At 49.3% G+C, this 13,988-nt stretch overlaps 1 protein-coding gene across 1 annotated transcript; it reads left to right on the top strand.

The window, feature by feature from the left end:
* Positions 1-2,550: 2,550 nt before the first annotated feature.
* On the top strand, positions 2,551-13,358 carry LOC118385997 (bone morphogenetic protein 4-like). Its single transcript, XM_052467302.1, has 3 exons — positions 2,551-3,183; positions 9,473-9,825; positions 10,516-13,358. Exons 2-3 carry the CDS (start codon positions 9,480-9,482, stop codon positions 11,598-11,600), a joined length of 1,431 nt encoding a protein of 476 aa, XP_052323262.1. The 5' UTR covers positions 2,551-3,183; positions 9,473-9,479; the 3' UTR covers positions 11,601-13,358.
* The last annotated feature ends 630 nt before the right edge of the window (positions 13,359-13,988 follow it).

The raw sequence follows: 13,988 nt of genomic DNA, 5'->3' as shown, positions 1-13,988 counted from the left end.
AGCTCGCATCCGCTACAAGACCATGGTGCTTGCCTACGGAGCTGTGAGGGGAACGGCACCTCAGTACCTCCAGGCTCTGATCAGGCCCTACACCCAAACAAGGGCACTGCGTTCATCCACCTCTGGCCTGCTCGCCTCCCTACCACTGAGGAAGTACAGTTCCCGCTCAGCCCAGTCAAAACTGTTCGCTGCTCTGGCTCCCCAATGGTGGAACAAACTCCCTCACGACGCCAGGACAGCGGAGTCAATCACCACCTTCCGGAGACACCTGAAACCCCACCTCTTTAAGGAATACCTAGGATAGGATAAAGTAATCCTTCTCACCCCCCTTAAAAGATTTAGATGCACTATTGTAAAGTGGCTGTTCCACTGGATGTCATAAGGTGAATGCACCAATTTGTAAGTCGCTCTGGATAAGAGCGTCTGCTAAATGACTTAAATGTAAATGTAAAATGTATCTTACATCTGTACGTACAAGTTGCCTATTTTCAATGGAACTTTTTTCAGGCAATATCGCTACAGAAATACCAGTGCACAATAGGCTTTAGAGCACACCATCAGCCATCTAATATACTGACAGAGTGACATCAAAAGAACGTGTGTCATGCATCATGTGTGTGCAGTTCTCAGTTTAATGAGGTTACCTGAACAAACAGATGTTTAGTTGGGAAGAGATAAGGAGTTTGGAACTTTGTCACAGATATAAAGTGGCTCGTAAATCCTCCCATTATCGCCTGAGAAGCATTTATACTCACGCTGAACAGCTCCACTTCAGCCCTTTGTGTTATTGCTGAGGCCAAGGATCACTTAAGACCCAAGATACGCCATCGTCAATACAGTTTTACTGCTCATCTCCTCACCTCACTTCCTGCTTTCACGCCCAGGCTATGCTATTTTCAGTCCCACCTGACTCTACAATCCATTACGTCTTTAATTCAGCGATTAATTGAGCAGTGACATGGATGCGATGTCTCTGGATGGTTGTCAGCTGTGTTGAAGTTCAATTCATCAAACCATAACAGAATTAAGGCCTTGTGTGTACGGCCCATTTCTTTGATGACTTTTCCTATGTCAGACACACACAAAGGGGCAACAATGTTCATACCGTACAATATTTGTACATAAAGTGTGTGTGCTGAAAACTAAAGTACGCCATCATGATGATATAGGTGACCATTTGAAGTGAAGGGTAAATAGGGATCAAGGGCCCTAGTCTCTGTCCCCTCTTCCTCAAATGTGACTCCAGTCAGTGTAGTGGACAGGAAAAGGATCGGGGGGTGGTGGGGGGAGACTCCGGTCGGCTTGTTAAGAGAGCGGTGAGGTATTACTTTAAAAGCTCCTCCACCCCCGTCGGAATGTGGAGGGGGGAACGTGGGACAGCGGACGTCTTTTCCAGAGGACGGGAAACCTGGGGGCAGAAGTGGAGTTATACCACTGCTCTTGTGATGAAGGGTCCTTACAGTAGCCTACTCTAACTGAAGGTTCCATATGTAGCAGATGGGAGTCTATGAAACTCACTCCTCAGCCTGGAGTAATTTCGGTGGCGCAATTGGGTAAGACACTTCAGGAGGGTGGTCACGTGTGTTTGCAAGGCAGAGGTCCTGGGTTTGAGCCTTGGTAAGAGCTGAATCAGGGGGGAGCGGTACTCATACTCGCTTTACACATACAGTAGCCTACTCACTGAAAGGTACATGCAGTAGGCTACTCACTGAGAGACTGGACTGGTTCATGTTATGGTCACAGCACATGTTGCTTCCTAGTGGCCTCTTGTTGGATAATAATGTCCTCACCAATCCAGATGTACAATGAAAAATACTGTACGTCATGATCAAAGCAAATACTGCTGTGAAGTACAAATAATTACAGTGTAATTTTTCAGATGATGCGGATAGCAGTCCTGTAAATTGTCTGAGCTCACAGATGGGAAGGTGTGTGTGTTGTCCCTCTGGCCCAGGGTAATTCATCAGACTGGGTGAATTGATGGGAGTTGGGTTGAGTGTGTGTTTGGGGGTGAATCTCCAGATGAAATCTAATATGTGAGACGATGCATCCTAAAGAGACGTTTCCTCGTAGCCCTGCCCGATGAATACCAATTTGGTGGCCGCCGCTGGAAGGACGATTGCCCCTTGCTTGAACAAGGCGGCGGGGAATTACAATGTACCTTTTTTTGGCTCGATCCATCCAATCACAGCCCCCAAATTGTAGTGACTTTATCCTCCCCTATGAGTCATCTATTCATACCTTGGTCTGGTAAGAGAATATGTTTGGTCTTATTCAGTAACATACTCATGAATTGATCATGGAGATTGTATTGTCTGTGATCATCTCAGCATGTTAGCTGATAATAAAAACGGTGTCCATGAGAATCAGTGGGTGGGTTTGTAAAAATAATGAAGGAAAAGAATTAGCCAGTCCACCATGAGTTTGTGTGTGTGTGTTTGATGGTAGTGGGGGTGGTCTGACTTAGTGACATCACCATCAGGGAGGATCCAAATGACCAGGAAAGTCATTTAGAGTTACACTGAGTTTACCAGCTGGACTCTCTGTATAACACAAGAGAGAGAGAGAGAGAGAGAGAGAGAGAGAGAGAGAGAGAGAGAGGAAAAGGGAAAAAGGGGAGGAGAGACAAAAAGAGAATGAGAGACAACGAAAGAGAGGAAGGGAAAGAGACACATTTCGGAAGCTGGGGACCAGAGGGAATTTTTTGCCGGTTACAGAACAGTCTCCAGACTAATTTGTCTTGTGCAGGTCCATACAGTAGATAAATTGTGTGTATATTTGTCTCTCTGTGTCTGAGCAGAGGTGGAAGTGTCGGCGACAGAGAGAGGGAGTTGCCTGTTTGAAGAGGTCAGGCAGGCAGGGGAAAGCCGGTGGATATGTTTTAAGAGGCCGCTTATCTGAAACTGACAACAGGATGAGAGGGTGAGTGAGGGGGGAGAGCCCAGCAGTACAGGGGGAGAACCATGGAGAGTACACCGTCCTCATTCACAGCCCACTCACAGAGGACACACAGACACAGGCTAACCTGAGAGAGAGAGAAGCAGAGATAGAGGGGAAGAAAGAGAGGGAAAGAGTCTACTTTGTCCATTCTGTCCGACCGAGTGGGAGCGAGAGGCGAGGGTTCGTAACACTGGAGCTCAAGGATAAACCATGGACTCTGCACACCTCTTACCACACCTGGACGTGAGTACTGCACACTCACACACACACACACACACACACACACACACACACACACACACACACACACACACACACACACACACACACACACACACACCCATAAACACACACTCTCTCACACATACGCAAACACACACATATACTGTCCATGTCTGCCAAGCCAACTCTGCCTGGACACGGGAACTTCACTGCTCAAACCATTAGCCACTCTAGGGAGAACAAACGCATGCTCACACGCCCGCAGAGGCTGGCATGCTGTGTTGCTCTAAATCAAACGCCTGGAAGCCGAAGGTCCGAGAACAATGTGACTGTTATGTTTTCAGAAGACATAACGTGACTCCTCTGTAGGAGCGTAAAGGCATGAATTATTCCTCTGTGTTAACGGAGAATCCAGCTTTTCAGTGTTGTTTCTGTCTTTTCCACCTCGGGTCCTGTGTCGACCAGACGCGTGAAGTCTTTGAACTCTCTGATGTCACGTGTCGGACATGTCACAGTTTCCACCAAATGCTTCTGCAATGTTCGGCCCTCGGCGAGCCCCCTGTTCACCAAAACGTAGCCTCCTGCTGCCGGTCTCAGATCGTCTGAAGCAGCCGGAAACGTGTGGATCACGGCGAGGGGGGAGTGTGAAACGGAGGCATGCAGTTGTGAATGTCCGAGCTGAAATTAGATGAAGACGTACAAGAGCCAAACGCCTTTCCGGTGACTTACAGTTCGGGTTGAAATAGAATGGAGACAAAGTTGACTTGTTGATGCTCTGCACCTTATGTGCTACTTATAGACTCTTGTGAGAATGTACCTGGGAACGAAAGCCCTGGCAGTAGTGACTACTATACTGTACATTGTGTGTCTGTCTAATGTCTTTCCAAAGGTCCAGGTAGCTCATGTCCCAAATCAAATCAAATGTTATTTGTCACACGCTTCGCAAACAACAGGTGTAGGCCAACGGCGAAATGCTTACTGACTGGGCCCTTTTCTCACAAGGCAGAGTTAAAGATACATTTATATAAAAACATTAGAATAGAAATAGTGACAAGAGGAATGAAACACAGTGAATAAAATGGAGAACAATAATGAGTCAAAATAACACGCAATAAACATGTACCGGAACCGAGTCGATGTGCAGGGCTACAAGGTAATTGAGGTTACTATGTACATACAGTAAGGTACAGTAGGGGTAAAGTGACTAGGCGACAGGTTAGATAATAGACAGTAGCAGCAGTGTATGTGGTGAGTGTGAAAATGTGTGTGTGTGAGAGTGTCAGCACGCATGTGTGTGTGGGCGTATGTAGTGTGTGTGTGTGTGTGTGTGTTGAGGTGTGAGTGTAAGTATGTGTGAGTGTGTGGGTCCAGTGTGCCAACAGTCAGTGCACGAGAGTTTGATTAGCTATTTAGCAGTCTTCTTTAGCAGTCTTCTTTAGCAGTCTTCTTTAGCAGTCTTCTTTAGGAGTCTCATGGCTCGGGGGGGAGAAGTTGTCCAGGGTCCTGTTGGTTCCAGACTGGTACCACATGCCGTGTGGTAGCAGAGAGAACAGCCTATGGCTTGGGTGGCTGGAGTCTTTGACAATTTTTTGGGGTCTTCCTCTGATACCGCCTGGTGAAGACGTGCTGGATGGCAGAGAGCTCGGCCCAAGTGATGTACTGGGCCGTACGCACCACCCTTTGAAGGGCCTTGCGGTCGGGTGCCTCGCAGTAGCAGATTCTGGCGATGTTGTGAGAGAGTTGGTTGGTTCCCCAGTAGCCGGAAAGTGTCTGGTCTACTCCACCTTTCCTTAGGGAGCCTCATCGTCTGCTGTCATCTTAACCCTGTCTGCATTCTCGTGTGTGTGTGTGTGTGTGTGTGTGTGTGTGTGTGTGTGTGTGTGTGTGTGTGTGTGTGTGTGTGTGTGTGTGTGTGTGTGTGTGTGTGTGTGTGTGTGTGTGTGTGTGTGTGTGTGTGTGTGTGTGTGTGTGTGTGTGTGTGTGTGTGTAAGCATATTTTTGTTGTGATTGTACGTGTGCATGATGGATGCCCAGCACTATGCCTTAAAAAAACATTCAAATCCATTGGCTTTTGTCCATCACACACACACACACACACACACACACACACACACACACACACACACATTCACACACAAAACACATCTGTTCCTCTTGGCATGTACGTGTTTGCACTCAGTCTGCGTGGTGCGTACGCGTAAAGGTTTGTTGAGGAAGGCGGGCTGAAAGTCTGGGGCCGCCCGCGTCATTAGCCTCTTAATCGCCCCAGCTGGAATAAATTATAATACACTCTAATAAAAACCACCCAGCAGGCAACCAGATATTATTCTAATGATTTCATCTGTCACGCTTCGAGATAAAAAAATGTTTTGTCCTCCTAGCTTCAGCCTCATGCATGAAATCATAAAGCAGTGAATGCCGTGGTCATCAGAGAGCTGCGTCGTGTGTTAGCAATGTATAGAGAGGGGTGAGGAACATTCCAGATGCATTAGGTGTAGGTGTGTCACTTTCAGGTGATTATGAGAATGGTCCACATGGGTGCGCTGGTTGAGCAAGTTAGAAAGAAGAAAAAAAACGACGTTCTTGCGATGTGTGTAACGTGAGCTTGCCCAAGTTGGTGTGGGTAAGTTGAAGATTTCCACGACATACAGTCATTATGACATGGGGCAGCCAGTGTGTGTGTGTGTGTGTGTGTGTGTGTGTGTGTGTGTGTGTGTGTGTGTGTGTGTGTGTGTGTGTGTGTGTGTGTGTGTGTGTGTGTGTGTGTGTGTTAGGGAGAGGGAGAGGGAGAGGGAGAGGGAGAGGAGAGGGAGAGAGAGGGAGAGAGAGGGAGGGAGAGGGAGGGAGGGAGAGGGAGGGAGAGGGAGGGAGGGAGAGGGAGAGAGAGGGAGGGAGAGGGAGAGAGAGAGGGAGAGGGAGAGAGAGGGAGGAGGGAGAGGGAGAGAGAGGGAGGGGAGGGAGGGAGAGGGAGAGAGGGAGAGAGAGGGGGGGAGGGGAGGGGAGGGAGGGAGAGGGAGGGAGAGAGAGAGGGAGAGGGAGGGAGAGGGAGGGAGAGAGAGGGAGAGAGAGGGAGAGAGAGGGAGGGAGAGGGAGAGAAGGAATCTGGGGGAAAGAAACACGGGAAGAACAACAGGAAGGGAAAGTGGCGGGACCAGGCGTAACACGAAGACAGCGGCCGCGGATAAATCAGCCGGCTGCGGTGACACTGGGCCCTCTCGCCCCGGCAACACTCGGCAGCACTCTTCCGCAAAAACACCATTCATTTAGAGGGCTTAGGAAAAAGACCAACACAAGGGAGAGAGGGGAGAGAGAAATTAAGATAGGGAGAAAAAGAAAAACAGAGGTTGGGAAAGAGAGAGACATGCAGATAAAGAAGAATGGAGAGACAGGGAACACAGGGGGGGTGGGGGGGGGCAGTGGAAAGAGATATGGAAAAGGACAAGTGGTGATAGAGAGACTGAGTCAAAGAGAGAGAAGGGGAGCGTATATACAGAGTATATATCTGTATATCTTTGTGTATCTCTGTATATCTCTGTATATCTCTGTCTATCTTCACTTCTCTCTTTAACTCGTCTCTCTATCACCCCTTGTGGACTAAGAAAACGAGAGACTAAAAGACAGAGCGTGAAGAGACGTAGAGAGAGGGAAAGAGAGACACTTCTGTTGGTCTGTTTTGATCTGTGGGTTCAGAGGGCCAGCGAGCAGACCGCCCTGCCTGATTACACACACAAATCTCTCGTCTTCGTGCGCATGGGGTCACTCTACCGTCTGCACCGGGTCAGACATCATCTAATATGTCTGAGAGCACCCCCTCTCCCCACCTCACCCCTCACCTCCCCCGGAAGACTTGATTAGTCCCATGTCAGCGGAGAGAGAGGGGGGGGGGGAGCTAATGCAGGGATGTCACCATCCAGGATGAATGGAGAGGGGGGCGGCTTGACGGAGAGGATGGCAGATAATGAGGCCAAATGGAGTTTAGTGGCTTCTCTCCCAGTTTAGATTAGCTGGAGAAACACAGGGAGATAGATGGTGGACGTACTCTAGATGGATGTATGGCAGGGTGTCCTCTGACTCCCCCCCACCCACCCACTCCCCCTTCTGCAAGTAACCTTTGAACCTTCATTAGGGGGAGGGGGGGGGGTCCTCAATCTAGTTTACGAGCCTTGGGACGCCACGGGAAAGGCTGTACAGTTGTGGCTCTCTAATCTCTAATCGTACTCTAATTGTCCTGTAGCGGTGCCTCAAGTGGAGAGGCATCGGGCAGAAGGACATTACTTTGGGTGGGGCTGCCTGAGTTAATGACTAGTGAGCAGAGTCCCACGCTCACAGCTTATTTTCCCAGGGTATTACTGTGTCTGTTCTTGCTCACACACGCACACACACTCACATGCACGCGCACACACACACACACACACGCATACACAGACGCACACGCACACACACACAAACCCACACACACCCTGTGAACTTCTTGTAAAACCCTACTCTGACACTATAGCATGATTAGCTGTCATTAGGGCGTCGTTATGTGTTCGTTGTGCCATAAATGCCTCAGTTATCTAGCTGTGTCGGACTTAATCGATTCTCAGCTCAGTACCGAGATGAGATAGGGAGAGTGCAGAATTAGAAAACACTTCGCTCGAGTCTGCAGGGAAAACTAGGACGTTCAGCTCTACGTCGTTTACATTCATCGAGACGTATCTTTTCCTCTTAGAATAATGACGACAACTGTCATTTCTTTCGTTGTCGGATGATGGTAAAGCAGACCGGTTGAGAGGAGAGAAGTCATGGCCCAGCCCAGGTCTCAGTCTCTGCGTGAACCTCCAAACTTTGAATGCTTTGAACCAAATCTAGGGTCAGCTTTACCCTCCCCCAATCCTAACGGCAAACTGACTCACTAGTTAAGTGCCAACTTCATCCTACTTTGAACAATAGATAGGTCAGACACCGCACTCTGACCTCTAGTTCCTGACTCCAGAGGGCCCAAGGCCATTAAGGCCTGTAGTTTGTAATTAGTCACTCATTTGGGTGGTAACCCGGCTGGATGTTAACGCTATGACCTCCAGCACTGGGCCTTTTTCCCCGCGCTGCAGACAGGCCAGTTAGCAACTATGGTCTCATTATTTGGTTGAAGCTCCTGTATAGGTAAGCTGTGGGAAGTAAATTAGAGCAATAGAGATATAAAGTACAGTAGCTCCACTAGTTATTATTCTCCAGTCAAGTCAACTGGCTTTAGCTCATTGGTGGTTTTTAGCAGGACTACTATTAAGGTTCTCCTACGCATGTACACACACACACTGCACACACGGAATATATCCGCTGCTTAATCACTGTTATCCCCCTGTGCTTGAGTTTCCTAGGAGATGGGGCCTTGGCAACACATAGCAATACATGAACATTAAGGAAAACAAAGTGGTGCTGTTTTTACAGCCATGTGTATCCAGCAAACAACTTCACATGGACTCCAGCAGTACATTTCTTGATGTCGCGCCAGACTTACTGCATTTGTTTAAACAGCACGTTTTGTACTGCTACAGTGGTAAATATGAATTTGAAATAAAAGATGACGCCAAATGAAACGAACACCCCCACCTCCCTGTCACGGTTTTAAGGCCAGTGAAAGTCGATTGGGGTTCGTTTTAAGGCCTCTCTCTCTCTCTCTCTCTCTCTCTCTCTCTTTCTCTCTCTCTTTCTCTCTCTCTCTCTCTCTCTCTCTCCCTCTCCCTCTCCCTCTCCCTCTCCCTCTGTCCCTCTGTCCCTGTCTCTCTGCCTCGCTCTGTCTTGAACTTTCGCTAGCGAACTTGCAACATTGTATCGACTGGGTCCAACCCACGAGCAAACATGCTACATGATCAACTTTGGTCCCAGCACGCTAGTGGATCTTACATAATAGTTTCACAGTTGATGAGCTCCGCACAGACAGAGCTGTATTTGCGTCTCGTATTTCAGCCTCTTCTCAGGTGTCCCGACTTGTCTTTCGGACCCCCAAAAAAAGGTACATTTGTCACCAAGATGCATCAATTCATTCACAAGAGTGTAGTACTAATGACATATCCCGAATGTCATAAAACGTTCTCTCGGAGGATTTAAGCTATGAGTAGTGGTGTTTCAAACCCCCACACTCCAATTTACTGAAAGACGTTAAACATATGGTATAGGAATTTCAATGAACAACGTGGGACTTTAAAGCGCACCACTGGAAGCGTCAAGAAGTGAACGACTTAAGCGTTCCGTTTCCTCTTCTCCCTGAAATAAACCCTAACTTCACTCCTCTCCTCCCCCACTCCTCCCCCTCTCTCCCTTCATGCAGATCCACCATGTTCCCTGCTAACCTCTTGGTCCTGATGGTCCTGCTGCTACCTCAAGCCTTGTCTGGTCGCCAGGGCGGAGCCACCGAGCCCGATGGTAGTGTGTCGTCGTTGTTATCGTCATCACCAACCCCCCTGGACCCTAGCCTGGCCCAGACCATCCAGAACCTGCTGCTGAGCCGCCTGGGCCTGCAGTCCCACCCCAACCCCCGGCCAGGTGCCCCCGTCCCACAGTACATAGTGGACCTCTATCGCTTCCACTCCCAGCAGTACCACCTAGTCCAGGATCCACACTTCAGCTATCCCAGCCAGCATGTCCAGGAGGCCAACACCGTGCGCAGCTTCCACCACACAGGTAACATTACACATGTGGTCTGGGCCCAATATCCCCAAAGCGTCTGAGATTAGTTTAGCCTTTAAGATCATAATGAATAAGATCATATGGACAGATCCTGGATCAGCACTCCTAATCTGAGGCTCTGTGTGGATAGTTTGCAACGCTGTTCTACCTTGTCCTGCCACTGATTGGGATCAGTTCCACAACACGTTTTTTAATGGACACTGTTCTACACATCCCATTTGTAGTTTCAGTCCGGGTTAGATGGCATTGATGGCGACAGGGCTGTGATACCCAGTCTGTTTCTGTTATGACTCCACCTTGGCAGTCAGTAGGCTCCAAAGTCAGACCCTCTATTTTCCATTTGATAACGTGGATGTTTCCATAACAGTCACAAGCTAACCAGCAACAAGTGGAGGTCCTATTCTGATGTTAGTGTGTGCAATGAAAAGCTTATCTAGCTGTTTATGGCACTGAATGTGTTTGACATTTAAAGTTAAGGGTTGACAGGTCAATTTACCTTGTATTCGACATTGTGAGATTACAATGTTTGATATAGGAAATCCTACAAGAGAGACCTCCATGGAACTGCAGAGAACATCAGTTTTGTTTTACAAATTGAACCTTCTTCTCTGAACTATCTTAACCTCTCTCTCTCTCCCCCTCTCCCCCTCCCTCCCTCCCTCCCTCCCTCCCTCCCTCTCTCAGAGTCTACCAGTCCCTCACTCCCCCTTGAAAAGAGGCAGACCACAGCGAGCAACAACAGGGTCCCCATCTCCTTCAACGTGTCGTCCATCCCCCAGGATGAGCGTGTGGTGTCTGCAGAGCTACGTTTCTTTCGGGGTGGTGGGGCCAGCCCGGGCCCTGGGGCCCACAGGGTCAGCCTGTTCCTCTCTGGAAGCCCTGGGGACTCTGAGTCTGAGCCCACTCTCCTGGAGTCACGGGTCCTCACACGGGCCCCCAACACCAAGCCAGCTGTCTCCTGGGAGGCATTCAGCCTCAGCACTGAACTCTTCCTGGGGGCCCACGCTCAGACTGGGAGCCTGGCCTTCCTCCTGGAGGTGACCCCTTTGGGTAACACCACCCTCCTCACCCCCCCTGACCATGATGCTCTACCACCTTCCACTGGGGAGGAAGGACGAAGAGTGGGACATCTGAGGGTGCGCAGATCTCTGGGACAGGACGAACACAGCTGGGCACGAGAGAGACCCCTGCTGGTTACTTACAGCCATGACGGGCGTGGGGAGGCACTAGCCGCCCATGTCCGGCGAACCTCTGGCACTGCCCAGAGGATGAGGGGGAGGAAGGGGGCCAGAGAAAGGGGCAGGAGTAGCAGCAGCAACCGGGGAAGGGACAGAAACAAGGACAGGGAGAGGGACAGGGACCGGAGTGCCAGCCCTGGCTGGGGCGGTAGCTGGGACGAGGGTGGAAGAGTGAAGCGTAATGGTGGCCGCGCAGCAAAGCTGAAGCGTCTGTCCCGCACCCGCTGCCGCCGCCACCCGCTCTACGTGGACTTCAAAGACGTGGGCTGGAACAAGTGGATCGTGGCGCCTAGCGGCTACGACGCCTTCTTCTGCCTGGGGGAGTGTCGCTTCCCGCTCGCCGACCACATGAACTCATCCAGCCACGCCATGGTGCAGACGCTGGTGAACTCGGTGAACGGAGCCGTGCCGCGGGCCTGCTGCGTGCCCACCGCCCTCAGCCCCATCGCCATGCTCTACCTGGACCCGCAGGACCGTGTGGTGCTCAAAAACTACCAGGACATGGTGGTGGAGGGCTGTGGATGCCGGTGACGGGAAACACAAGAGAGGGAGGGAGGAGAGAGATGGAAGGAGAGATTGATGGCGTAAAGACAGAGGGCAAGGACGGAACCCAGCCCAGCAGGACCACGTGAAACAAGAGGACCTGGATCTTGTGGCGGAGGGATGCAAATACCTAGTACTAGCGGGGGACCGGAGAGATGGATGAGGCAGGAAGAGAAGAGACGGGAATGTAGAACCCAATCCAGCAGGAACAAGTGCTTTCTAAGAAGTGCATAGTGTCGGAGGGCCACAGCTGTCGGTAGTGGAAATAAAGAGGAGTAGAAAGAGAGATGAGAGAGAAGAGAGAGAGAGAGAGAGAGAGAGAGAGAGAGAGAGAGAGGGGAAAAACAGAGACAGAGGAGCCCCCTTAGGACACGCAGTGCAGTGCTTCAGAAGTACCACACAGTGAGAGTATGAAGAGAAGACAGAGGGAACGACAGAGAGGGAGAGAAATAACAAAGCAGTCTTCCACATCCCGGTAGGTGAAGAGGATGCTGCTGACAGGAGAAGAGGGGAACGACAGCCAGGAGTAGAGGAGAAGAGAATCCTCCCATTAGCCCCACCTCCTCTCCTTCAATAGCACTCCACTCGCTGACAGCCCTGTGCTTGTTCAGTGCTCCCTCGCCAGCCCTCTACGTGTCTGTAACGTGTCTGTGTCTGTGTCTCTCCGTGCTTAGTGTGTCGCTCACCTCCTTCCAGCATCAATCTGTAAAGGAGACGCACTCAATCAGTGGAGTGGAAGGGGAAGAGATGAAGATATCAGTGCCAGAGTATACTATCTGTACGGTTGGATATCAAGAGTGGCTTATAGTTCAGAGAAAGCTGTCATGTGGCCCATATGAGGAGGATGACACATATAGCCTTTGCATCAGTTGACATCATCCTCAAACTAACTCGGCTAACTTGTCTGGGCCAACGGACAGCCACTGACCTCTCATCAAGAGAGACGTTGACGGACACTCCTCGCAGACTGAATAGATATGGATTTTTCGCAGACAGACAGACATGAATCGTCCCGTCATGAGATATATTTTTTTTAAACCACAACAATAATACAGAGGAATTATTATGCTATTGTTTGAATGTACTACTATCATTATTATTTAAAGATAACTTTTTGTTGTACATTTCCTTTGCAGAGATGAAGAAAATTCAGAAAACCGTTGTCATCAAAGTAATTCCATTAAATGGTCAATCTAACTTAACGAGTCACATTAGGTATTTAAATAGCAACCACATATGGTGTATTTAACCTTGAAAATATTTAAGACATCTGCTCTCTACAAAGCCACATGTACAGTACCGTAATACACCTAAAACCTGCGGCCCTTATAGTAGCTTTGGTACAGCAAGTTATGGTGGCTTTTGGTGTACTACACATACAAAAACACAGTGTTGTAATGACGCAGTCATAAGCTCAAGAAATGCCACATATCAAGGCTCTGTGTATTGTATTCTACTGAATCGTGTAACAAGAACACAATGTCATCGTCGAACACAGATGTCTTTGCTGGAGGTGTGCATGTTTTATTGTTTTGAAGAACGGCTAATGTTAAAGCAGTTGATTTCCAGTGCCTTTTGGACGAGGGCTTTGCAGGTGTTCTCCTGTTATGAGTTGAGTATTTTGAGTATCTTTCCAGCGTTTTGCTTTTCCCTCTATTTAAATGGAAGCATTTAAACAACAGTCTGTAAAATGTTTGACATTGTCTGAAAACGTGATGATACCTGTAATAAACAAACCAAGCAGCACCTCTGTCACATGATTGGGTTTTGAAAATCAACCACATTTCCTTGTTCCTCCTCTGCTAGTGTTCTGCGGGCCTATTGCTCTGAGTCTATGCACGAAGACAAGGGGAGAGCAGAAGGGGACGGTGAAATCCTTTCATTGGTCAGAATCTCTTTCAATCACAAATTGACCCCTAGATAGACATTTGAGCCAAGGAAGGAAGCCAGTGGCCCCAGATTTGGAAGCCAGATTTGGCTGTAGGCCTCGAGTACCTATATAGTCCCAATGAGACACACAGGCCTGTGTTAGAAGGGCTTGAGGAGAAGGCTATTCATGGGGCAGATCCACATCCCTTACTGGCAAAACCACTGCACCACCTTGTCAATTCACACCCGGCCTGTGATGCAGCCCACATGTGTTTCTGATCGCCAGATGTTACGCAGAGAGCTACTGCACCTCTGAGCTCGCAGCAGTCAGTGTGCTCGGCAACGGGTCATTCCTCACGTCGTGAATGTGGGGGTCAAACCAACTCAACAGCTTTCTCGATCCCGCATTCCTGTGTGTTGAAAGGAACTACCCCCCCCTTCCCCTCCTCCAGATGGATCGGCTCACACTGCTTGTGAAGTATTGGGAGGTGAACAGTGTGAAACCCA

The sequence above is a fragment of the Oncorhynchus keta genome, chromosome 18 (assembly GCF_023373465.1).
Source record: "Oncorhynchus keta strain PuntledgeMale-10-30-2019 chromosome 18, Oket_V2, whole genome shotgun sequence".
NCBI lineage: Eukaryota > Metazoa > Chordata > Actinopteri > Salmoniformes > Salmonidae > Oncorhynchus > Oncorhynchus keta.
Note: the sequence above shows the minus strand (reverse complement) of the source record. Positions and strands in the feature narration are given on the sequence as shown.